This window comes from Gymnoscopelus braueri, assembly GCF_963280865.1.
Source record: "Gymnoscopelus braueri genome assembly, chromosome: 11".
In the NCBI taxonomy this organism is placed as follows: domain Eukaryota; kingdom Metazoa; phylum Chordata; class Actinopteri; order Myctophiformes; family Myctophidae; genus Gymnoscopelus; species Gymnoscopelus braueri.
This window is the reverse complement of record NC_137613.1, coordinates 9,089,660-9,116,828: the sequence shown is the minus strand read 5'-3', so window position 1 is coordinate 9,116,828 and position 27,169 is coordinate 9,089,660. Positions and strand designations below refer to the sequence as shown.

At 40.5% G+C, this 27,169-nt stretch overlaps 1 protein-coding gene across 1 annotated transcript in view; it reads right to left on the bottom strand.

The window, feature by feature from the left end:
- Positions 1-724: 724 nt before the first annotated feature.
- Positions 725-27,169, bottom strand: part of LOC308094903 (zinc finger protein 385D-like) — a 75,813-nt gene continuing 49,368 nt past the window's right edge. Inside the window, exons 9-10 of the mRNA XM_080441726.1 lie at positions 7,921-8,025; positions 725-1,386 (exon numbers count right to left, since the gene is read on the bottom strand). Of these exons, the coding sequence (XP_080297852.1) occupies positions 1,084-1,386; positions 7,921-8,025 (408 nt within the window). The 3' untranslated portion in view covers positions 725-1,083. The remainder of the gene's footprint in view (positions 1,387-7,920; positions 8,026-27,169) is intronic.

Genomic DNA, 27,169 nt, shown 5'->3' with positions numbered 1-27,169 from the left:
TTTTTTATTTTTATATTTTGAATTTTTCTCATGAAAATAATTTAAGGACACATAATGTAAAGGCCCAGCACAAATCCGCCACTAGAGCGCAGCACATGACAGCTTTGATCATGTCGTTGGGTCTCTCTCACCCTTCTTCATAGATTAGACAAGGAAAAACATGAAAACGGATGTGACGTCCCCCCCATTGTTTTGATCGGCGAAAATTACGTTGTGATATACGACGGCGATGACTGATCGTCACCCAGACCATAGATTATAGAAGAGAAACTGTCCGTTTGTCCGTCATACCGTGTGAAAGACCGTTTATTTACCTATTTTGGACGAAAATGACTGGGGAAAAGAATCAAAAACCGGAAACGGAATCCAGGTCATGAAACCGGATGCAGATGTCCGTGAAGTAAGTGGAACTCGAGAATAACATTGAATATTAAGCAGCATAGCGCAATCAGAGATTAAACAATGAACGCGCGTCCAGCGCGTCGAGCGCGTCGACGGCCAACTGGACAAAGTAGCACTTGACGCGTTATCGCGTCGTCCGCAGTCAAAGAGTTAACATTGAGTGACTGTAAGTTCTTCCAGGGGTGAAATGCTCCTTTAACCCATTGATACCTGGAACGCATCTGTGTCACTTTAGATTTCTTTAGGCTATTCAAAAATAGCAGATATACAAGCTCATAGCGCGGAACCGAGTGCCGCGCTACGAGCTTGTATATCTGCTATTTTTGAAAAATCGAGGGAAAAAAAAAAAGTTTTTTTTTTTCAATTTTTTTTTAGGATTTAGAAGATATTTCTAGAATCTTCTCAGGTCTTAATGGGTTAATTTTCAGGCCAGTTGAGAACTCTACTGTACACATAGACAGGTTTGGAATCATCAATCATGTCGTTCGTCAACAAAATGTGACGCGACGCGGGAGGCCTGTCGTCGCGTCAAAACGTCAAAACGTCTCGACGCTCGGTCCGACGTCGCGCGACTCGTCAGCGCGGTACGCACGACCTGGGAGTGACAACGCTGCCGTCCTCTCCACTGATTGGACGCGGAAGCTTTTCAGCTGCAGTTCACATAAGGGTCAGTTAGGGGGGTCAGTACGGTGAGAACAGAACGGGCGTGTGGTTGAGCGCCGAGCAGATGGGCGTGGTGGTGCTGGCGGGGGGCGGCGGGTGGTGGTGGTGGTGGTGGTGGTGCAGCAAGGCCTGATGGGTGAGGGAGGGCTGGGTCTGATGAAACAGGGCGGGGCCAGTGCTGGAGGGGGCGGGCCGCAGGTGGAACGGGGACAGGGAGGTCATGGCGGCGGCGGCGGCTGCGGCGAGGTGGCGCTGCAGCAGACTGCAGGACGCCAGAGGCTGTTTAGACAGGTCCTGATCCTTCCTCAGGGCCAGACGAACCTGAGACGAACACACACACACGCACACACACACGCACACGCACACACACACAGTGTTGTCAGCACATTTTGATTTAGTTTCAGTCATAGTCTTAACCCATTAAGACCTGAGGCCGCTTCTAAACATTTTCTAAATCCTAACAGTTTTTCGGAAAAAAAATTAAAAAAAAAAAATTCACGATTTTTCAAAAATAGCAGATCTACAAGCTCGTAGCGCGGCACTCGGTGCCGCGCTATGAGCTTGTATATCTGCTATTTTTGAATAGCCTAAAGAAATCTAAAAGTGACACAGATGCGTTCCAAGTCTCAGTCATTTAGTCTCACTAAATTCCATTTAGCTTTAGTCATATTTTAGTCATCTGAAACGTTTTAGTTTTAGTGGACTAAATATCATATTATAGTCGACTAAATCTACAGTTGATTTAGTCGACTAAAATGTATTTTGTCGCTGCCTTGATGGCGTCGTAATGCCTGATATTTCACACCTGCGACGCGTTGTGAGCTTGTAGATCGGCTATTTTCAGAACGTAACACCCGAGCGCAACCAAACATAAAATGACTTGTCTTTTAGTTCTACGGGATCTCTTCTCCACTAGTCCCTCCCTAACATTTTAGTCTAGTTTTTATTTGTTGACGAAATTGTATATTTACTCTTAGTTTTAGTCATCATAGCTTAGTTTTTGTTTAGATTTAACTGACACACGCGTTTATATTGACATTGACATTTGACCTGCTCTGCAAGGAACGTTCAGATTACTTTTCATCAGAAGAGGCATAATATTCATATGCATATTAGTAGCTACAGCTTCAATTGTCCACACATCCGAGTGCTATAGTGGTTAATAAAGGTATTTTTTTTATCCTAAATTTTTATCCCACAATTTTGTATCCCATCTTTTCACCCAGTGCCAATTGCCTATGTAAACCTGGGCCCTACTCTACCTCTGCCAGCCTGGGGAGAGCCCCGAACAGAGCTCATGCCTCCTTCAATGCATGAGGAGCTAGCAAGCCGCTTCTTATCACCTGACAGGGGGGAGTTTCCCCGGTAGGACGTAGCGCGTGGAAGGAACACGTAATTCCAACCAGTTCCTTTCCCCTCCATCAGGCGCCCCGGCTGACCAGGGGGAGGCAGTATAGAGACCATAAAGTGTCTCTATACTTATTATTATTATAATTTTTATGGCACAAGTTAGTTTACGGAGCTGAATGGGGGAAAAATGAACATTTGTCTTCACAAACACATATACTTGTTTCACAGGAAATCCGTTTTTTATTTAGTAATTTAATTTAGCTGATTGAACATGAGCATAATCATAAACAGAAGGCTATCATGTTAGTAATAGACTATGAACTGTGGCTGTAAACATAATTTGACATCACTAAACTCTTTTCTGTCACATGTCTGTACTTTCGTGGCTTCTTGTTGCTGGACCCTGGTTCTGTCAAGTTCTGCTGCTGTGTGTATTAAGAAGAACTTGAACAACATCCAGACTTCCACGTAGTGCTGTGTGGAAAACTGCCCGACAAGACAGTCCCACAGGGATTTCCTGACAGCGCAGGGAGGGAGTTGTCTGAATACAGCATGTGTTGCTGGCTGCTGGCCTCTCCGTTAACCCTTTCAGACCGGGAATCTTTGGCTATTCAAAAATAGCAGATATACAAGCTGCTATGAGCTTGTACATTTGCGATTTTTTGAAAGAAAATGTGTGCAAATCTTTGAATACATATTTTATCATTTTATCAGTGGTTCTCAAACTGGGACCACCCAAAATTATATGCATTTGTCCGCGGACCCCCATCTCAAAAAAATTTGTTCCATGGAAAAAATGTTCGCTTTAAAAATATATATATATTCAAAGATTTGCAAAAAATTTCATGATTTAAAAAAATATAGCACATAGCGCGGCACTCTGTGCCGCACTATGTGCTTGTATATCTGCTATTTTTGAATAGCCAAAGTATAAAATAATGGTTAAAGTGGTTACACAGATGCGTGCCCGGTCTTATTGGCTTAATAAGCAGCCTTTCTGAGAAAACGCTGACCGTCTCCGTTTTCTGCTGAGTGTTTTGGTTCCTTTGGGCCCCGAATAAACTCCAAGGTCTCCTCAGCCGAGAATTCTACCTCACTATCCCAAGCAGCCGCGTCCGGCGGCCAGGTTTTGTCCATGTTTGACATGATTAAGTTACTCTACGGCCAAAGAGCACTAGGACCTCAAGGGCCTTTAAAGCACTGGCTGTCAAAGTGGGGTCCGGACCCCCCCCCCCCCCAGTGGTCCTTGAGGGGGTTCCAGGGGGGCCCCGGCATAATCATTGATGGTTAGGATTAGGAACCAAATTGACCATGTATACAAATGGAACCATTCGATCCATGTATACACTATACAGTTAAACGAACTATCAAATGGGGGTCTGTGGTCTAAAATGCATATCGAATTGGGGGTCCTTGAAATTAGGTAGTTTGAGAATCACTGCTATGGAGCCACGCCGTAAAAACCTTCTCTTCTGGGGGTCCCTGGCATATCTTTTCAAATGGGGGTCTGCGGGTTAATATGTATCAATTTGGGGGTCCTGAGAACCACTGCTTTAGAGGGAGCTTGCAGTGCCAGTTCAGCCCGCCACGTCACTTCAGCTGCGCTGGTTGGTCAGCTGCCATATAACCCCCTAGGGCAGATACTGAGATGCTGGGAGTGTGTTTTATTTAGTTAATGGTGAGGCCTGCCAGCAGCAACTGTCATATTCTCAGCCAACTCCCTCCCTCCACTGTTCAGGAAATCTCAACAAGACTAGATTTCTGTTTGCCAGGGCGGCTCCTCCTTGACAACAGTAATGTTTATCTATTTATTTATTGAATTGAATTGTTGGTCAAATGCTATTTTCTTGTTTTCTTTGTGAATAAATAAGGCTATGGGATGAACAAATTAACACAGCATTTGTTGTTACCCTAAGCATCCGACCGTCGGTACGACGGCTGCGTCAGCCCTCACCTACAACTCGGGTTGAAATACTGCATGGCTCTCGGTTAGACACAGCGGATAACCACTAGTGACGCTGCAAACTCTGACTAACCACTAATCACAGGAACCCTAGCGTAGTGGTTCTCAAACTCATGTGAAGGACCCCCAAAGTGATACATATTTGGCTGCTCTCATATTTTGTGACAGTGACCCCCAAGAAGCAAAGATTCCGGTTAAACAAGTTCGCTTTAAAAAATATATAGATTCCAAGATTTGCACAAATGTTCAAGATTTTTCAAAAATAGCAGATCTACAAGCTCATACCATGGCACTCAGTGCCGCACCATGAGCTTCTGCTATTTTTGAATAGCCAAAGTATAGCATATGGTTAAAGTGGTTAAAATGATTGTGACGCTAATTTAGTAGCTAATTGTAACTCATTTAGCTGGGGACCCCCTGGTACCCCCCCCCCCAAGGACCTCTGGGGGTCCCCGGACCCCACTTTGAGAACCAATGCCCTAGCGCCCCTAGCCTGGTCATGCCCGTTCATCTTGCTGTTGGGATTATGAGTGAATCTGCTGCATACAGTATCTGTTGGTGAACCGTCATGGACATTGCCTTTGTGGAGAAACGGACTGAGAACTTTGTAAATGCCTTGATGTTGCTCTATTCTGGGAACCCACTTTTTTTTCCTCTCTTTTCTGGGGACTTTTGGACTGAACAGCCTGTAACGTATTGAGTGTTCAAAACATCTGAGTTGTATTTATTTGATTGTGCGGTTACTGTAGGTATTGCCCAAGATGACCTACATGTTCTAGAGAAATAATCTTTTTTTTAAAAAGAAAAAAAAAAGAAAAGGAATGAAACAACACAAGGAACAAGCAGTTAGGAGGAATCTTTACAAATTCTATGGAGAAACAGCCTATCTTCCCAGGTTAATTTTAAAACCCTCAGACACTTCAATGTATGAATTTCAAATGATACTATAACACTGGCAGGCCATAAATAGTACATTTTAGGAAGGAAGCCGCGGGCATTATTAAATCTACATCTCATTGGCCCCCGGGCCGGACTTTTTGGTCATGTCTGAAGTTTAAAGCTGCACTATGTAATTTTCCTATTCTCTACCCCAGATTTGAAGCCGGTTTCCTGGGCAAGTGCTGAAAATGTTACCATTGATCAAATAATAGAGCCTGCCAACTGGCTCAGGGGATAAATGGAATCTCCTGTGTCAGATCCTGCGTCTAGGTGAGACATGACCTTTGACACGATCTAAATGTCTCAATAGAAGAGCAGGGAGACAAAACACCCCAATTGTATACATTATATTGTATTAACATACTCTACCACAACTAGTTACTTTGTAGATTTGGATTATTATTACAAAACACACATTAACACTATTTAAACTTTGGCCATTTGACAATAGCAGACCTACAAGCTCTTGTGAGCTTGTAGATCGGCTATTTTCAAAAGATTTGTAGACATTTGAAAATGGGACATTCTGCATAATGAGTACTTTTACTTTTGGTACTTTAAGTACATTTTGATACCAATACTTTTGTACTTTTCCTCAAGTCAATTTTGAATTCTAGGACGTTTACTTGTACCAGAGTATTTCTACATTGAGGTATTGATACTTTTACTTAAGTGAAATATGTGAGTACTTTTTCCACCACTGTTAGTTAGTACCCACTTGCTCATCCAGCCAGACAGTTTGGGATAATAGTGTAGGTCAAGGCTTTCTCTGCCGAAAAAAATCTGCGAAACTCTGCGAGAAGTGTTTTAAAATGGACCCGTATGGATCCATTTACTTTAGTTGCTGTGTGGTTGCCATGGGAAGGATTCCCCCAAACTATTAAACACTGTGCCCTCTATAAGGGTTCTGGGTTCTACCATACTGGGCAGTTAATTGAATTCACCTGGTGTCCTTGTCTAACTCGTCTTATTGAGCGACCTGGGGTGCCATGTGGGCGCAATTACCCTCCAGATGGGAGGGAAAAACCAGCGGTATACCGGGCAGTGGTGGAAAAAGTACTCAAATTTTTAGTGTTTATAGGTATTAGTTTAGAAGTGGTTCTAAGTGGTGTGAAAAGTACTCAAATGTTTTACTTAAACGTAAAAGTATCAATACTGCAATGAAGACATACTCTGTTGCAAGTAAAAGTCCGGAATTAAAAAAAGTCTTGAGTAAAAGTACAAAAGTATTGGTCAAAATATCAAAATATACTTAAAGTACAAAAAGTAGACAGTACTCATTATGCAGAATGTCCCGTTTCATAAGGGTTAGGATTTCAAATGTATAAAAATCTTTGAAAATTAGCCGATCTACAAGCTCGATGCGACGCGTAGTGAGCTTGTAGATCGTCTATTTTCAAACATTTTAGTACTTTTACTTTTGGTACTTTAAGTACATTTTGATACCAAAACTTTTGTACTCTTACTCAAGTACATTTTTAATTCCGTACTTTTACTTGTAACAGAGTACTTCTACAATGCAGTATTGATACTTTTACTTCAGTAAAACATTTGAGTACTTTTCCCACCACTGGTTTTTGATGTCTGATACGGCACGCAAGCCAGTATAAATCTGCCCTTAAATGTTTGTATCGCGACGGGACCTTTAGGACTTATTACAGCTCATGTTCTACCTATAGGACCTTTAGGATTTATTACAGCTCATGTTCTATGTATCATAGATATATATAAAGGCTAGATGCCTTTATATATATCTATGCTATGTATAGCGTCTCCCTCACAACCCCCTGCAGGCTGAGAGACGGAAGTACAGGAGAATTCCTGTACTTCCTGTTTTCACGATGGAAGGCTAAGATATAGGATGCCCAGAGGACAGCTCAGCATTGCTCTGTGTGTGTGTGTGTGTGTGTGTGTGTGTGTGTGTGTGTGTGTGTGTGTGTGTGTGTGTGTGTGTGTGTGTGTGTGTGTGTGTGTGTGTGTGTGTGTGTGTGTGTGTGTGTGTGTGTGTGTGTGTGTACCAGTGGTGGAAGAAGTACTCTGACATTTTACTTAAGTAAAAGTAGCAATACCATAATATAAAAAAATACTCGGTTACAAGTAAAAGGCCTGAGTTCAAAATGTTACTTGAGTAAAAGTACAGAAGTATTGGCATGAAAATATACTTGCAGTACCAAAAGTAAAAGTACTAAATTGTTTAAAAATAGCCGATCTACAAGCTCACAACGTGTCGCGATGCGACGCGTTGTGAGCTTTTAGATCTGCTATTTTCAAATAGCCTATGTATAAAATAGGGCTGAAGTGGTTAATGTATGTTTTATAATATAATAATTTATATCTGCAAAGTAACTAGTAACTAAAGTTTTCAAATAATTGTAGTGAAGTAAAAAGTACAATATTTGAGATGTAGTGGAGTAGAAGTTAAAGTATTGAACATTGGAAATACTCTGGTAAAGTAAAAAATACCTCAACATTATACTTAAGTACGGCACTTGAGTAAATGTACTTAGTTACTTTCCACCTCTGGTGTGTACAGTATGTAAATGTGATGGCTGGTTCTCCCAGAGCAGGAAATCCAACCAGGGCACAAACACACAGACACTCACCGCCTGCATGCTCTGAAGGCGCTGAGGGGGCGGGGCGTACGGACTGAACTTGGGCTTGGCCGGTTTGCCCGCCGCTCTGTCCTTATGTCTCCTACTGCTGATGTGCTGCATGGGGGGGGGGGGAGAGAGAGAGAGAGAGAGAGAGAGAGAGAGAGAGAGAGAGAGAGAGAGAGAGAGAGAGAGAGAGAGAGAGAGCGAGAGCGAGAGCGAGAGCGAGAGAAAGAGAAAGAGAAAGAGAAAGAGAGAGCGAGAGAGAGAGAGAGAGAGAGAGAGAGAGAGGTAGATTAATCGATAGATTATTATAATTTTTAGACAGATGCTAGATTTGATGCACCCTACTTGTATGACTAGTGACTACTGGACCCTGTTTGTTGATTTGTTGAATGCATTTACTCTCATCTTGTACTTGTAAGTTGATGCCCCCCATCATAAGATAGATAGATACATTTATTGACAGTGGTGGAAAAAGTACTCAGATGTTTTACTTACAGTAAGTAAAAGTATCAATACTGCAATGTATACTTAAAGTACCAAAAGCAAAAGTACTCATTATGCAGAATGTCCCATTTCACAGGTTTCAAATGTATAAAATCTTTTGAAATTTGCGCATTGTGAGCTTGTAGATCTGCTATTTTCAAATGGCTGAAATGTATATAGGGCTGAAGTGGTTAATGTATGTTTTGTAGTAATAATGATAATCGACAAAGTAACTAGTAACTAATGTTTTCAAATAATTGTAGTGGAGTCAAATTAATTTGCCTCTGAGATGTGGAGTGGAGTGTCAAAGTACAGAAAATTTGAAATACTCCAGTAAAGTAAAAATACCTCAAAACTGTACTCAAGTACAGTACTTGAGTAAATGTACTTAAGTTACTTTACACCACTGCATTTATTGATTGATTGATAGATCAAGACACACACAGTATCTTAAGCTGTGTTCAGCTGTGTTTGCACAGAAAAGTGCAAATGAGCGAAGAATGAATTACAGGGACAACCATTTAAACAACACTTACACCGCTCATTGCCTCGCCCTGTGAACGGCGGAATATTCATAAGAAGAGGTTGGGTTTCCATTTCCAAAGTTTGTTTTGATTTTGATTGACGCATGCAAACAGATGGCTACGGCTATGGCAACACACACAAATCGGCGGTGAAAACGCTGAATAATGCATGAGCACCTGGCCAAAGTTAACCCATTAAGCCCGGGAAGGCATCTGTGTCATTTTAAGATTTATTTGCCTATACTAAAAAAATAGCAGATATACAAGCTCATAGCTCGCACGCATGAGCTTGTAGATCTGCTATTTTTGGAAAAATCTTTGCTTCTGGGGATTCTACAAATGTCTTCTAAATCCTAAACGTTTTTTTTTTTAAAACTTGCTATAATATCAGTGGTTCTCAAACTAATTTCATGTCAAGGACCCATAAAATGATATGTATTTGGCCACGGACCCCCATCTCAAAATATGTTGTTCCAGGGACCCCCCAGAAGCAAAGATTTGAGTTAAAAATGTTCGCGTAAAAAAACAAAAACAATATTCAAAGATTTGCAAAAATGTTCACGATTTAAAAAAAAATAGCTGATCTACAAGCTCATAGCGCGGCACGTTTTGAATAGCCAAAGAAAACAAATGACACACAGATGTGTTCCCGGATTGAATGTGTTAACAGCAGTAAAGTAAGTAAACAGTCCTGATTACAGAACACCACAGCGGAGCACTTTTTACTACATCACGACACGGAGACGCCAGCAGAATGCCTTGTTGTCCAAACCATTGGATTTATGATCTTATCCTTGTTCTGTGTTAAATCAGCGTTTCTCAAAGTGGGGGTCCAGAGGGACCCCCCAGGGGGGTTCTTGAGAGGGTTCCAGAGGGACCCCCGCAGCTAAATTATGGATAGTTAGGAACCGAATGTCTGTAACTCTGAGAGCGTACAAATGGCACCAATTGGACCCTTACAGGTCCATTTGGTTCCATTTATGTACTCTCTCAGAGTAATGAGGGTCCATGGCCTAACTATGCAAAGTGGGTGTCCTTGAAATAAAAAAGAAATGAGAACCATCGGCTTAAAGGGATAGTTCACCCCCAAAATGACTTTTTCCCTATCGATTAGTCACCCCATGGAGACTTGAATTCATGGATATATATATATATTTTTTTACGCATTCCTAATGACAGGCAGCGGTTCCGGTAGGAGACACAAAGAGTCTCCTTTGTATCTCCTACCGGAACCTCTGCCTAACCACTGGGCGAAAAGAGCCAGAATCCCCAAATATCAGTTTTTTGATTCTCGCTAGAATACGGACATTTCTGATGCATATCCTGAGTTTTGTTGATATGCAACATATCTGGGCAAATATTAACCTAATATACATCATGAAGATAATATATTGTACTAGGATATGAGCAACATTTTAATTTTGTCATGTATGTGTTCCGTAAATGACCTTAGATCATATCTGGATATATCTGTTCACAATATTCTTCTAGAATACTGATTAAGTCTATGGCATATCTGGATGTGTCAGATATTGAGTTCATATATCACTTAAAGTCATATCTTTACTCTGGAACCGCTAAAGAATACAGACCATTTCCGATGCATATTGAAAGTTTTGTTGACATAAGCCATATTCAAACAAATATGGATGAAATATTCATCTGCTTGTCATACACAATGTATGAATATGACGTAACGCAGTATATAGGAATATAATGACACCCTATTTCGAGTAGAATAATGGCAATATCTGTAGCATATATCATCATCTTTTGTCATATAAAACATATTTACTACAGATATTGCCATTGGACCTGTTTTGGGTGAGATATTTAACTGATATAGATAGGTCATGAAAATGGACAGAATCTGGTGATTTATACTGGGCAAAAAGGGCCTGAATCCAAAAATATCTCATTGGATACGTCATTGGATTTTATGTAGAATACAGAACATTTCTGATACATATCCTGAGTTTATTGATATGCCATATTTGGTCAAATATGAACCCAATATTCATCATGAGGACATATATTATATAAGGATACCAGCTACATCTTATTTGTGTCATCTGTGTGTTCCAAATATCACCTTATGTCCTATCTGGACATATCTGAGCACACATTTTTTTCTAGAATACGGATCAAATCTATGGCATATCTGAATGTGTCACAAATACAGTCTATGTTAAGCTCATATCGCTTAAAGTCATATCTTGACTCTGGAGCCACTAGAGAATTAAGTATACCGGAATATATTGATACCCTATTTTGAGTAGAATAATGGCAATATCTGTAGCATATATCATCACCCTTTGTCATATATAACATAATACCAAAGATTTTGCCATTGGGCCTGTTTTGGGTGAGATATTTACCTGATATTGATAGGTCATGAAAATTGACAGAATCTGGTGATTTATACTGGGCAAATTGAGCCAGAATCCGAAAATATCTCATTGGCTACGTCACTGGATTTTATGTAGAGTACAGAACATTTCTGATACATATCCTGAGTTTATTGATATGCCATATTTGGTCAAATATGAACCCAAGATACCTCATGAGGACATATATTATACAAGGATACCAGCTACATCTTATTTGTGTCATCTGTGTGTTCCAAATATCACCTTATATCCTATCTGGACATATCTGAGCACAATTTTTTTTCTAGAATACGGATCAAATCTATGGCATATCTGAATGTGTCACAAATACAGTCTATGTTAAGCTCATATCACTTAAAGTCATATCTTGACTCTGGAGCCACTAGAGAATTAAGTATACCGGAATATATTGATACCCTATTTTGAGTAGAATAATGGCAATATCTGTAGCATATCATCACCCTTTGTCATAACATAATACCAAAGATGTTGCCATTGGACCTGTTTTGGGTGAGAGTTTTACCTGATATTGATAGGTCATGGAAATTGACAGAATCTGGTAATTTTTACCAGGTGAAATCCCAAAATATTTATCCAGAAATATCATTAGATGTTCTGTAGAATACGGGCCATTTCCGATACTTATCCTGAGTATCTGGTCAAATGTGAACCCAACATACATCATGAGGACATATATTATGTCAAAATACCAGCTATATTTTCTTGATTCTCTTGAGAATATGGATAATTTCTGGAACATATTTGAAGTTTTGTCGGTAGGCTCCACATTTGATAAAATATTGACTCAATATATGACTTTGGGAGGTATATAAAACCTTTTCATATGACACATATGTTATTCTTGTCATATTATGTTTTGATACAAAAATATTAAGATATTCGTATTAATTTGTGTAGAATACTGACAGTATCCATAGCATATCACTAAGTGAAAAGGTCCAGAATCCTTAACTTATAACAATGTATATTTCCTTGGATTCTCTACAGAATACGGACCAATGCTGATGCAAATTCTGAGTTTTGTTGATATGTGCCATATGATATCTAGTCAAATATAGACCCAGTATACAGTGGTATCCTACAGAGGACATAGTATATTATACTAGGATTCCAGCTACATCTTATTTGTGTCATATATGCGTTCCAAATATGACCTTTGGTCTGGAAATGTCAGGTTATGGTAACGACTACTCAATGTCAGGTAAATGACAAGTTGTTACACACAGCCATGATCAAATGAGCAACCTCCTCTCCTAGTTGATCTAAGCATACTGTGTACGCAGTGCATAACCCAAAGTCTGCAAATACTTTGAGTGCTCACATCCCCGGGTATGGACTAGTACTGTACTGATTACATCTATGGCATATCTTTGTGTGTCACAATTATCTTGGGTTCATATTATGTAAAATATTTAACTGATGTATAAGTTATGCAATGGGTCGAGCTCAAGAGCTTTAAGTGGATACAGTCTGTCTCACAGGTAGGGTCAAAATGGGATGGGGCTCACAGAGCCCAGAGATCCTTACCAGGGAAGCTAAGCATGCAGATCTGTTGTTTTTACCTTTCATAAACAGCACAGACGCAGCAAGCTTGTACATGTCCTTATTTCTGTATGCATTGCAAATGATTCTGCTTTGCTGGTAACTGGATAAAAACAGAACATCTCTGGGTAAAGACCCCCAGAAAGTATGCAGTTGAATTGGCTATGGGACAGCAAGCTGTCATTACATTTAGGGAAGTCTGAATGTTGATCAAGGCATACATTGGACTCTATCAGCGTTTCTCTTGAATTTAATGGTAGGTATTAGGTAAGTGTAAGCATTCAGTTAATCATCTTGGATGTGAACGAGACCAGTATAATCAGTGAGTCTATGGCCCTCTCTTGGTAAGGACCATGCTAAGTGAACAAGGTATCTAGCAAGAACATCAAAGTTCCTTGATAAGTTCCATGAGGACACTAGCTTTGTATCCTAAATAGGAGGGCTAGTGTATCTATTCTGAAATGATAGAAACTGAGAGGACAAGTAGGGATAGGCCTATATTCCTCTAGTGGGGGGAGTAATGGAACACAATCCCCAATGCAGGCCTAAACTCAGGACTGCAATGGCGAGACAGACAGACAGACAGACAGACACAGACACAGACAGACACAGACAGACACAGACAGACAGACAGACAGACAGACAGACAGACAGTGTGTGTACACAAAACACATACAGTGGTTGAGTACACAGTATGATGCTCTTCAAACATACAAAATAGGTGCATGCCGCTTTTACAAGGTGTTATTTTGTTGCACAAAGTATACAGCAGCATACTGCTTTGAAATAATGACCTCTGGGTCTTGAACCCAGACTCCATGATTAAAGGCTTGTATACATATGGCAAACTGTTGGCTATGCAAAGGTCTTGACCTCAGCTGTCATAAGTATGGTCATTGTTAAACATCTATGGGGGACTATGGAAATGGGGGCAATTATCACCCATTTAATGATAAACGCACGCACACGCACACACACACACACACACACACACACACACACACACACACACACACACACACACATGTGGAATATATTAATGTAATGAAATAACTACAATTCACATTATAGATGTGACAGAACTTGTTACACTGTATATATCAGCCCAACATACACTTGTTTTGGGGAAAAGTGGCACAGAAATAAATAAATAAATCCTTTTAAATAAATATGCAAATATGGGTAAAATACTTAAAAAATTTGAACAATATATGGCAACCAGATATTAAACATAATTTACAGTATTCATCAATGCCTAACACAAATAATCATGCTTGAAATAAGTTTAAAAAAAACGACATCATACAACAGACATCATACATTCATCGACAGGTTATATAAGCAAATAATCAGCTGTAATGAAATCTGATTTAAACACATTTTAATGCCCAAACTAACTGAATATATTTCATATCAACAGTGAATGAATGTACTGTAGATGCCATGTTGTAGTTTCTGAAAGAAACGACACATACAGCGTGTCAATGGAAAGCACTTCAAAAAATAACTACAAGTCCCACAATGCATTGCAGACGTCTGTTGCTTTGTGGGTGCATGCCCGCCAAATTTCAGTTTGAAAAAACGAAATGCGATTGGCTGTGTGCTAAAGTGCCATGACGTTGCAGGCAGCTATTGGCTCTTGACTCATTGGAGCAGCAGTGAACCTTGAATGAACTCTGAGTGCGCGCAGTCAGTAACTCTCATGCAGGATGCAGGCTCTGTGATAGCTGAAGTGATTTAGGTTAAAACGAACTGAAATAAAGGCACTAAAAGACTGTTGGACAAGAAAGTAAGTTTCTACAAGCTGCTGATATATTTGTGGAGACTTTTGGAGACTTTTGGCATGCACAGTCACAGAGGTTGGAGGCTGGAGCAGTGAGATAATATTACAGGTAATGCACAGCTTTTATATTTTCTCATGAAAATGCAGTGGTCCTTCATGTCAAGGACCCCCAAATCCAAAATATAGGCTATTTGGCTGCAGACCCCCTTCTGAAAATATTTGCAACCTGAGCTTGTAGATCTGCTATTTTCAAATAGCTGATGTAATAGGGTGGTTAAACTGTTTTTTTCATGCTATATTAACTAATATAGCTAGGGAACCCCCTCAGAAACCTCTGGTGGTCCCTCCCTGGACCCCACTTTGATAATCTACCGTGTATTTTTACTTAATTAAAGGCATAGGGGAAGTGATTTTCTTTGGTTAAAATAAGTGTTAAATAGCTCTATATTGTGATAGTACTCATTGCTATAGAGTGTTTGTTCAGTAACAGTGTTAAGTAGCTCTATATTGTGTGACAGTAATCATTGCTATAGAGATTTTGTTCAGTAAGTGTTAACCAAACCGAAATGCCGATCTACAAGCTTGTAGATCTGCTATTTTTGGCTAATGTTCCCCTCAGAAAAGGAATTCTAGGTTTCAACAGGTTAAAAAAAAAGTTCCTATCACACAAACATGTGTTGGCCCCCCTGTAGTAACTCTGAGGACCCCCTGTTGAAGACCCCTGCTATACAGTACCAATGATTACTATCACAATATAGTACTTTAACCTTAAAAATGGTTTGTTTTAACCCAAAAATATCACTTACCCTACCTTTAACCAAAATGAGCTGTCATCTAATCTCTTATGCTATTTCTTGTTTGTGTCTACCTTTTGGTGCAGAGACAGGTAATTAATAGAGATAGTAATAATCTGGGCAAATGCAAACAGTGAGAAAATAAGGCAAATACCATTACAATTGACCTTTACTAATGTTATCTAAATTATTGTAGCCTACTGTACACTGTGCCAATTGTGGCTGTGTTAAACCATCAGCAGTGAATATAATGAGTAGATTATTGCTACTGTCAATACTATGAGTATATTTACACTATCAAGTGTGAATATGAATGAATAGTCTTGTCAGTGCAACTTAACAGGCATCTGTTACATTTCTGTGATGTCATGTCATAATAATTTATTTGACTGTATACAAAGATTAACGCGTTGATACACAATTTAACTCAGAGATACAAATCAACCATAAAGCCTGGTTTATACTTTGTTGCACAAGGTGCCTGTATTAAAAATGGCTGGTCTACAAGCTCACAATGTGTTGCATCACTTGTAGATCAGCTATTTTTGTGTGACACCAGCGCACACCTAAGATGGGGCGTAATTGGGTCCATTTATTGGTACCATTCATACACTCTTTATTGCGTAGTCTTTACATGGGCCTGGGGGCCAGACCCAGCCCCTGGACCATCTCAATCCAAAAAAGACCCCCCAAAACATGTAAATTTGAAAAGGCAGCAGATTTGGAGAAAAATCATTTTACTCATTCCAAATTGGTGGGCTACTAGTATTTACAATTTTAATCCATACTTGCATTCCACTGGTGAAGGTAGCTGTACAGTATGTACTCAAATGGTCAATATCAAAATGTTTATAATCGTGAGACAGTCTGCCTTGAGTCCATATATTTAACATAATGGTGACCATTTTGAATTTAGATGACCACAGACATGTCAGTAGGCAGAGATCTCTGATCGTCTGGCTTTCCCAGACTATATTTGTTTCTAAATTATTATTGATATGTTTGACCAAGCATCCAATTATAATTAACATTATCTGCCTTCCACAGCACATAATTGCCTTGGACACCACTGTATTCATACATGCCTTGGTCTGGTCTTGGTTTTTAAATGCATCTGTTTGTTTGTTTGTTTGTTTGTTTGTTGTGTGTGTGTGTGTGTGTGTGTGTGTGTGTGTGTGTGTGTGTGTGTGTGTGTGTGTGTGTGTGTGTGTGTGTGTGTGTGTGTGTGTGTGTGTGTGTGTGTGTGTGTGTGTGTGTGTGTCTGTCTTCAGCTTCCGAACGCTTCATAAGGAGGAGGTTACAACTGCTGTGATCCAGACAATAGAGGATTTCAGACACCAAAGTTGAGCCTCCACCAACTCCAAAGTAAGTTTTATATCAGGCTGTTAATCTGAGTTAGCCTGGTAAACCCTCCCTCCGGAAATCTCAATTCCATTTCATTTCAGGAGTGAGTCTGGCCTTATCCGCCTGTCTGCAATATTGGCTGTGCTGGAGTTGGGCGGGAGTAATACCGTTGACTGACAACCCCTTCAGCCAATGATAATTTTTCCCCTTCAGCCAATCAGCAGTTCACCAGTCTTAATGTGACGCGACGGGACTTTTGAGACAGCCATACCCAAAATGGGTTGCCTTTTTCGGGTACAATGGTGTCACTGCCCGCCCCTACCGGTTCTCTAATTTTATTTTTTTAAATAGGCTTTGTCATGATTAATTGACCACATATATGAAGTTAAACAACTAAATTCTATCCAAACGATATCTTATAAGTAAATTCCGTGCCTCAAAATAGAAGTTAGAGAGCTTTTTGAAGTCAAAAAATAGCGGAGAAAACTGCCCACAGAAAAGATGGCTGCCGTTCGTGTTTTGGGCTCACTCGAACTCGCCACCTGATTGGCCAACGTAAGCTGTCAATCACAGAACAATGAGCGACGACGCTGATAGGCGCGTCCGTTTGGCATACACAGCCAATATTGCAGAGAGGCGGTTCATGCCAGACTCACTCCAGGAATCAAATGGAATTGAGATTTCCGGAGGGAGGGTTTACCAGGCTAAATCTGAGTAGTAATATGACCTTAAATTGGTTGTGATTTTAACAATTTGATGACCTGGCTTACCTGTGATCCTAGTTTACTGAGGCACTACACTGTCTCTCTGCATGTATGTGATAACCTTGCTTAATGTAAGTCGCTCTGGATACAAAGCGTCTGCTAAATGCCTACATTGTTCATTAGTGTTGCTTTGACACGGTTAAAGATGACAGATGGCACATTGACCATCTAATAATGTATTGGTGTAAGTGATTTTTTTCTTTTTCCCCCCTTTTTTTTTAAAGGTTAGTTTGCTATTCAAATGGTAATCATTTCTATAGTGTTTGCTAAATAACAGGAGTCTCCCTGTCTCTTCTAGCTCTCAAAAACAAAATACATTTCATCATCAGGAGAGTACTCCCATTTAGTTTGCATTTTGAGTGATCACTATCCTTTTGAGATGTCTTAATATAATACATTTAGAGTTCATAACATGGTATTTGTGTTGTAATTTTCATTCACTAGGAGGCAGTGAAAAGATGGAGCTGGACGGGACCGGAGGACATAAAAAAGACGAAGACCCTTACCAGCAGGACAGATCGGGTGAGTTATTGCCCTGCTCTATTACTGTTGCATTTGATTGATCACGTGTATTATCAATTGCCTTTTTATGTAAGGGATAATTAATAGTGAGGTGGTCATTACTGAGAAATACGCTAACAGGGTGATGCAGGACTTGAATAAACACACTTGAGTGAATCAAAGATTCTCTGTCTGGTGGACATATTTTATTTCCTTCCCAAAAAGTGGATTTTACACAAAATGTGGGGGTCTGAGAGGCTTCCCACCATAGACAATAGGCTTTCAGCATCATGAAACTGCCTTTGTTTGAGCGAATATCAAAATCATACTTATGTTTACTCAAGTGTAGTGATCATACTTGCAATGGTTCCCAAACTGGGGGTCCCCAAATGATTTGGAGGGTCCCCAGATGATTACCTTAGTGCAACATTGTTTTCTCACTCGACAGTAAAGAAACCAACATACAGTAAAATTGTATACAGGGTACCTGCACATTTATAAAGTTACAATTTAATAATACCTCGATAGCCGATCTACAAGGAGCCGTTTTGAGCTTGTAGATCAGCTATTTTCACAATCTTTATCTGTGAACCGAGTCAAATAAATGTATGGAGTATATCCCAAAGTAAAGCGTAAGGAGAGCTAGGTGCCTAGACCCTAGAGCAGTGGTTCTCAACCTGTGGGTCTGGACTCCCAGGGGGGTCCCCAGATGATTAGCTTAATGTGCAACATTGTTTTCTCACTCAACAGTAAACACACCAACATACAGTGTATACAGGATATCTGCACATTTATAAAGTTACAATTTAAGGAATTTAAGACCTTTTAATACCAAATTGGCCAAATATTATGTAAAAAAAAGGCAAACATTGTGAAATTAGCCGATCTACAAGCTCACGCCTTGCAGTGCTAGGCGTTGTGAGCTTGTAGTTCGGATATTTTCACAATATTTATCTGTGGAACCGAGTCAAACTAAATGTAATGCCTACAATTCCAAGTGCTTGTCAGGGTGGGGGGTCCCCAGTTCAAATATGATTATTTTGGGGGGTCAGGGCCTGAAAAGTACAGTTAGACTGACACCACTGTATTAATGTCCCTACAGACCACCGTCCGTTAAATCTATAGAGGCCTCAGAGAGAGATGGCAGGTCCAGCCGGAGGACAGGTATGTTCCCACCCCCCACCTCTGAAATGCCTCTGTTTGTGAAATAACATAACACTTTTGTATCATGTTATGCTGAAAATATCAGTGCCCATACCCTAGGTGGGGTTGGCGAAAGGGCCTCTCTTTGTGGAGTTTGCATGTTCTCCCCGTGTCTCCTAGGGTAGATACCCTCACAAAAACATGCAGTAATCCTGGTCACTATACTGCCTCCCCCTGGCCAGCCGGGGCGCCTGATGGAGGGGAAAGGAACTGGTTGGAATAACGTGTTCCTTCCACGCACTACGTCCAACCAGGGAAACTCTCCCCTGTCAGGTGATAAGAAGGTCAGTTGGCTCTCATGCATTGAAGGAGGCATGAGCTCGGCCCTGGCCTCCCTAGGTTGGCAGAGGGAAGGTAGTGCCCAGGATTACATAGACAATTGGCACTGGGTGTAAAAAATGGGGTTACAAAATCGTGGGATAAACATTTTAGGAAAAAATGTATTATCATTATTATAAATATTATGCTGAATGAGGGGTATCTTAAAAGTGTGATTTTCCACAGCTTCCGTACTGCTCACAATGAGGTGGTGACCCAGGCTGTGATGCAGGCTATTCACGACTCAGAGCCCCAGTGGACCACCAGCCTAGTCAGAAGTAAGTCTGATATCACGTTAATTTGGGGACTTATGTCCTTAAATTGCTTGTAATTTTAACAATTGGATGACCTGCTGCTTACCTGTGATCGTGAGGTATTTTCTATGTATGCGTTACCTTGCTTACTGCAAGTCGCTCTGGATAAAAAGCGTCTGCTAAATACCTATATTGTAGATTAGTGTTGATTTGACACTGTTAAAGATAACAGATGGCACACTAACCATCTAATATTGCAAAATGTTATATTGTTGTTTTTGTAAGGTTAGTTTTCTATTCAAATGGTAATTTCTATAGTGTTTGCTAAATAACAGGGGTCTCTTCTTGCTCTCAAATAAACAGAAAATAAATGTTCATCAGGAGAGTACCCCCATTTTGTTTGCCAGTTTACATTTTGTCTGTTCATTTCTTTGAGTGATCACTATCCTTTCGAGATGCCTTACTATAATACATTTAGAGTTCATAACTTGGTATTTGTGTTGTAATTTTCATTCACTAGGAGCCTGCAACAGGGCTTATGAGAACATCAAAGCCGCTCAGAAGATGGAACTGGATAAAGACCCTTACCAGCAGGAGAGATCGGGTGAGTTATTGCCCTGCTCTATTACTGTTGCATTTTATTGATCACGTGAATTATCAATTACCTTTTTTATGTAAGGGATATAACAGTGAGGTGGTAATTACTGAGAAATACCCTGGAGGAGACAAAGCAGAGGGGTCATACAGTCCAAATGTTTGTAGCTTGGGTTGTGTAGCTGCCATAATATAGCTCTGGTCCAGAGCTATATTAGTAGTAAAAAATAAACAATATACTAGTTTCACTACTCGCCAAAACAAAAACATGGGTTTCTGATCTTAAGCCTATTCTACAGATCTGTCATAGCATTTTTTTATTGTCCAGTCCAGATCGGTGGCACACTTGAGCAACATTGTTTTCTCATTCGACAGTAAACAAACCAACATACTGTTTAATGCAGGGGTCTTCAACGTTTTCAGGCCAAGCTGAGAGAGAGTTGAAGCAGGGACCCCCTATATATTGTATAAAATTGTGTTTCAGATAAACTTTTGCTGATCTTTTTTCCCCCTACACCTATCGCCTCTTTTCCAAAAATAGCCGATCTACAAGCTCACAACGCCTCGCAGCGCGAGGCATTGTGAGCTTGTAGATCTGCTATTTTTGGCTAAAGTTCTCCTCAGAAAAGGGATGCTAGGGTTCAAGTGGTTAATGTAAAAAAAAATCAATCATATCAAACAAAGATTTGGCGGACCCCCTGTAGTAACTCTGAGGACGTCCTCAGGTTGTGAGTTTGTAGATCAGCTATTTTCACAACATTTATCTGTGGAACCGTGTCAACTAAATGCAATGCCTCAACTCCTAAAATTCCTTGTGTTGTGCTTGTCAGGGTGGGGGGTCCCCAGTTCAAATATTATGAAGGGGGGTCACAGCCTGAAAAGCTTGGGAGCCCTTGTCATAATGTACACCTGTTCATTTTACAGTCCATGGAAAATGCACTGTTCCTGGTCCAGAGGTTAGCGAGAACTTTCTAATGCTCGGGACTAGAGCTAGCCATAATATAACCCTCATACTGTATTTACTTATTTAGTTTAAAAACTTTATTTAGTTTTGTTGATCGCTTTAAAAGTCTAACCTCCTCTTCTCATCTGTTACACAGCTTTTCAAGCAACGGGTCAAGATTGGGCAGAAGGGAGGAGAGAGAGAGGACTTGGACTACCTCAGTGGTGCGGACGCGAACTTTGTCAGTGATGAAGAGAGTGATGAAGACAAGACTGCCTTTAAAATAACTTCACCAAAGTGGCGCGCCGGACGGCTGTCCAAAATTATGGCTTCATGTCAAACTGCCCTGGATGAAAACAGAAGGAAGGGTGTGGAGCCGAAGTCCAACGTGTTCGCACAAACTACGAACTCTTCACCAGCCAAACCCCCCTGCTGCAGAGGGCAAGCGTCACTATCTGCAGGAGAGTGAGAAGAAGAAGGCGACACTGGAGTGTAAAGCCTTTTAGTTATACACTAATCCACGGAGCGCTGCCCTGTAGGTAGCGCGCCATTGCTGCGGTGTCAGACTCAGTCAGCTGCTGTTGCGGTTCTGTCCGTCTGTTGACGTTATTCTTTACCTGCTTGGTTTAATTACTAAATTAATGTACATCTTTGTAAAGTTAGTGTTAGTAAAAGTTTGTAAAAGTTAGTAAAAAGCAGGTAAAAGACTCAAGAGTAACGTGAGCAGTCAGTGACTGCAGCTGACTGACACCGAGTCTGACACCGCAGCAATGGCTGCGCCACCTACAGGGCAGCGCTCTGTGGATTTGTGTATAGGCTACTGGACTCCTAAGCTTTTGGAAGGGAGTATAAATGGTTCCAGTTCAGTTTACCTAGCTTTGTTTGATTGGCTTAGCAGCAGATTTGGACTGGAAACACGTGAAGGTGTCATTATGTTTCTGGTTCAAATCTGATGCTGAGCCAATCAAACAAAGCTATGGGGAACAGAACTGGAACAGAAAACATTTATGCTCCCTTTCAAACGCTTCGGAGTACAGTTGTGCACAGTTAACGGTGGTGTGTGTGGATGTTTGTTTTTTATTTTATTTTAATATTCTGTTTTTAGGAATACATTTGTGCATAGTTAACGGTGGTGTGTGTGTGGATGTTTATTTTATTTTAATATGTTTTTAGTATCACTCACACCCCCTGTTCCGTTTGAATGTCAGTTCAGTAAGTTCAGTTCTCCAGAGACTTCTGCCCAATCTTGACCTGTTGTTCATACCTCGCTTGTTCCTACCGTGTGTGGAGATAGAGTTGGAGTTTGGAGGTGTGTGTGTGTGTGGAGAGAGAGTTTGGAGTTGTGTGTGTGGAGAAGAGTTGTGTGTGTTTTGGAGGTCTTGGCCCGTCTGTTCAAAAAATAAATATTGCTCATTTGCACTAAGTGATTTTTTGTTTTGTCATTTTTAGCTTAGTATTATTTATCTTCAAAGTAGATCGGCCATGGTTACAGGTTGTATCAATACAGTATCCTGACATAATATGCGAGTGGTGTTTGGACTTCAAATATGGTTACAGGTCGTATCAATACAGTAAGTATCCTGACATAATATGCGAGTGGTGTTTGGACTTCAAATATGGTTACAGGTCGTATCAATACAGTAAGTATCCTGACATAATATGCGAGTGGTGTTTGGACTTCAAATATGGTTACAGGTCGTATCAATACAATATCCTGACATAATATGCGAGTGGTGTTTGGACTTCAAATATGGTTACAGGTCGTATCGATACAATATCCTGACATAAAATGCGAGTGGTGTTTGGACTTCAAATATGGTTACAGGTCGTATCGATACAATATCCTGACATCATATGCGAGTGGTGTTTGGACTTCAAATATGGTTACAGGTCGTATCAATACAATATCCTGACATAAAATGCAAGTGGTGTTTGGACTTCAAATATGGTTACAGGTCGTATCAATACAATATCCTGACATAAAATGCAAGTGGTGTTTGGACTTCAAATATGGTTACAGGTCGTATCAATACAATATCCTGACATAAAATGCAAGTGGTGTTTGGACTTCAAATATGGTTACAGATCGTATCAATACAATATCCTGACATAAGCTGCAACTGGTGTTTGGACTTCAAATATGGATAGTGGTCATATCTTGACATTGGATACGAGTAACGAATCATCTCCACATATGACAGCTGTCCATTTCTGATGAGATATTTTAGACACTGATTAGAATTATTTCCCGAATATGGCATGTGGTAATATACAGTATCTGGGATGATACACTCCATATTCTATCAAGAATAAAAGTGGTCCCACATCCGTAGTTGATATGCTCCGAACATGAAATATATTTCAAATACTGTTCGGAGAGTATCCCATTTGGATATCATCATATTTGCATCATATCTGGTAATATTCGGGCAACGATATCTAGGGATTCTTGGGTTTTTTGCGCAGTGAACGGTCCGCTGGTCATCAAATTATTGGCTTAGGAATAGGAATGAGACAAAAACAAAAAAATCTCCATGAAATCAATGCTGGGGTGTGTAATTGATAGAAAATAAGTAATATTTTGGGTGAACTTTTCCTTTAACTCACGTTCTCTCTTTTCCACTACGTTGGGCCGCTATGCAGGCCCTCGCGTCTACAGTACAGTAGTCATAATGAACTCTATATATGCTTATGTCTGAGACAGTGATGGGGCGGTGGTCCGCCAGCCCACCCATGAGCCAATTTCTATATAGGATGAAGGGTTATATAACCCCAGAACCTTCCAGAACATGAAATATTACAGAACTCATGGAGTTCCGCCTTAGATCTGCAATCGTTGAAAAAAAATAAGCCCTTTTTTTATAGGGCTTAAGTGGTTAATTCCTACTGTTATGCAATGTTTTCTACTAAATGTGAATGTGAATCTAGTACTCTTTCCAGCCCCGCTGTGTAATCACAGTGTACCTTCATCTTCTCAGTCTCATGAAAATGTCTCATTACACACTTTTGGGTCATAACGACCCAGCTGAGAGAAACACTGTCTAACACATCCCATCGCCTCCAAAGTGTCTCCATTACCTGTTATGGATCTTTTCCACAGCCAGAGCTAAATTAATCGTACTGTTTCACAGGTTCTGTGTTTGTTTCCATATATACGCTCCGGCTCGGTTTACAGGCGAACTTAAAAAGAGTCCACGGCACACAGTTAAATAGATTTTTTTTTTTTTAAAACACCTTTATTATATAATGGCTAGACAAACTAAAACAATGCTACAGCTGCCAGTGCGTTTCGGTGAGCAAAGCCAGGGCCCAGCAGTGGTTTTGTTCTGACCCTGATGAAGGCTTCTTAACTTTTTCTACTGAACAGTGAGCCTTGGTCTCTTTAACCCATTAAGACCTGGAACGCATCTCTGCGTCATTTTTTGATTTGAGCTAAAAAGCATTATTTTACACTTTGGCTATTAAAAAATAGCAAATAGACAAGCTCTTCAAAAATAGCAGATCTACAAGCTCATAGCGCGGCACCGAGTGCCGCGCTATGAGCTTGTAGATCTGCTATTTTTGAAACATCGAGAAAATGTGTACAAATTCATATTTTTATATTCTTTTAAAGCGAACATTTTTAACTCAAATATTTGCTTCTGGGGGTCCCGGGAACAACATATTTTGAGATGGGGGTCGGCGGGCCAAAAACATATAATTTCGGGGGTCCTTGCGGGGAAATTATAACAAGCAGATCTGGCAACCCTGGTTGTGGGTTCGGATCCCGTTCCCGACGACCTTTGCTGCGTGTCACTCCCCTTCTAGGCTGCCCCAACGCTCCTGATTTCGTGTACAGAGGGGCGGGTGTATAGAGCCGGAGAGAAATTGTGCCCGATCCCATTGGTTCACCGATCTGTCCGTCAACCCCCGCCCCGTTAACACAACATTACGAGCGACGCCCACTGCACTCTGGTTGGTTGGGGAAATGAACACTTCCTCATACCGGGTACACCGACGCGATGGTCCAGGCTTTTATTTTTTAGCAAAACTAAACAATAAAAGTCTGGAGATCGAGGCTACTCCCCTTCTCTCTCTCCCCATTTCCTGTCAGTCTACTGCTTTCTATCAAATAAGGGCAGAAAAAAGCCAAATCTAAAAAAAAGAAACACAAAAAAACCCGATATGCTCCCTACAGAGGACAGGAACATGAAATATGTTTGCTATGTGATGATAACCCTCTCCAAAGAGCACCTGTTTCCAGCTGAGAGTAATTAAGGAATGGCCCCCACAGGAATGTATAAGGAATGATACTAGCGCTCCTATATCTCCTCATGTCATGTGTAAGTAAGATTAATTGTCTTGAAAACTCAAGTAAAAGTTCAAAAGTAGCTCTTTTCGAAGACTAAGGCATTTCATTATGAATACCAGTCATTCTCCAGTTCAGTGATGATGTTCTCCAAAGCAGAGTGAGCATCTTTCTTAGGAAAGATTTACCAAGGATTGACTTCGGAGAGAAAGGTGGTTCAAAGAAAAACTTCAACGGATTGTGACGTAAAAGCAAAAACTGTATAGGCTACTCTGCAATTCTTACCTTTCCAAAGGGTCCTAAAGTACGATACTTAAATCAAAAATCTACTTACAGTAAGTGGAAGCTAAATGACAGATTCTAGAATCTACTCTAAAAAGTACAACTACAAAAAAAAAAGTTACTCAATTAGCCCATTCAAACCGGGAACGCATCTGTGTCATTTTAGATTTCTTGGGCTATTCAAAAATAGCAGATATGCAAGCTCGACGCGGCACCAAGTCCCTGGAACAACATATTTTGAGATGGGGGTCCGCGCCCAAATACATATAATTTTGGGGGCCCTTGACATGAAAAAGTTTGAGAACAACTGATTATAGCAACACACGTTTTTTTCCCCCAGAAGCAAAGATTTTAGTTAAAAATGTTCGCTAATCTAATAGATCTACAAGCTCGTATGAACTTGTATATCTGCCATTTTTGAATAGCCAAAGAAATCTAAAAATGACATGGATGCGTTCCCGGTCTAAAAGGGTTAGAGTTTTAGTGCCAAAATACATTTTATTTCAAAGGGCCAAGTCTACACAGTTTGTTTTGTGTCTCCAGCAGAGTTTCTAGTGTCTCTATCTCTCTCTGGAAGAGGTTGCACATGAACTCTGCAGCCGCACTGAGGCGCTCCAACACAAACAATACCAATACAAAGACGAGGAAGAAGAAGAGGAAAGTGGAAGTTACGTGTGGTTGCAGGTGTAGACTTGGCCAAAAAACAATGAAAACATTTTTGGCAAAAAAAAAAAAAAAATTTTTTAATGCTTTGCAAAATCATCTCACGGGCCGGATTAAACTAGTTAGCGGGCCTGATCCGGCCCGCGGGCCGTATGTTTGACATCCCTGGGTTAGAGTATTCTGTTTGTAGTTTGTTACTTTCCATTCCTTTACAGAGAAGGAATGGAACCAAAAGGTGAAATTTGGCTCCCGAGCCAAAAAAATGCCTGATAATATCTATGTCTTTGTTATTGTGTCAGAATTGGAATTCAGAACTCAACAGAATTGCACCACTGACATTACACTCGACAGCTAATGCGTTCAGAGCGTGCTATTACGTGTGTTTTCCGGGTGAAAAGAGTTCACTTAGGAATGTGAATCTATTGTCATGGCAATTTCCAACTTTCAGTGCTGCGTGCTCAACGCGTAATCCTGGCTAATAAGTCTCTCAGTGTTTGGGTGGCCTCCTGGAGACAGTGCATTGCCTCAGTGAACTAGGATCGCAGGTAAGCCAGGAACCTGGCA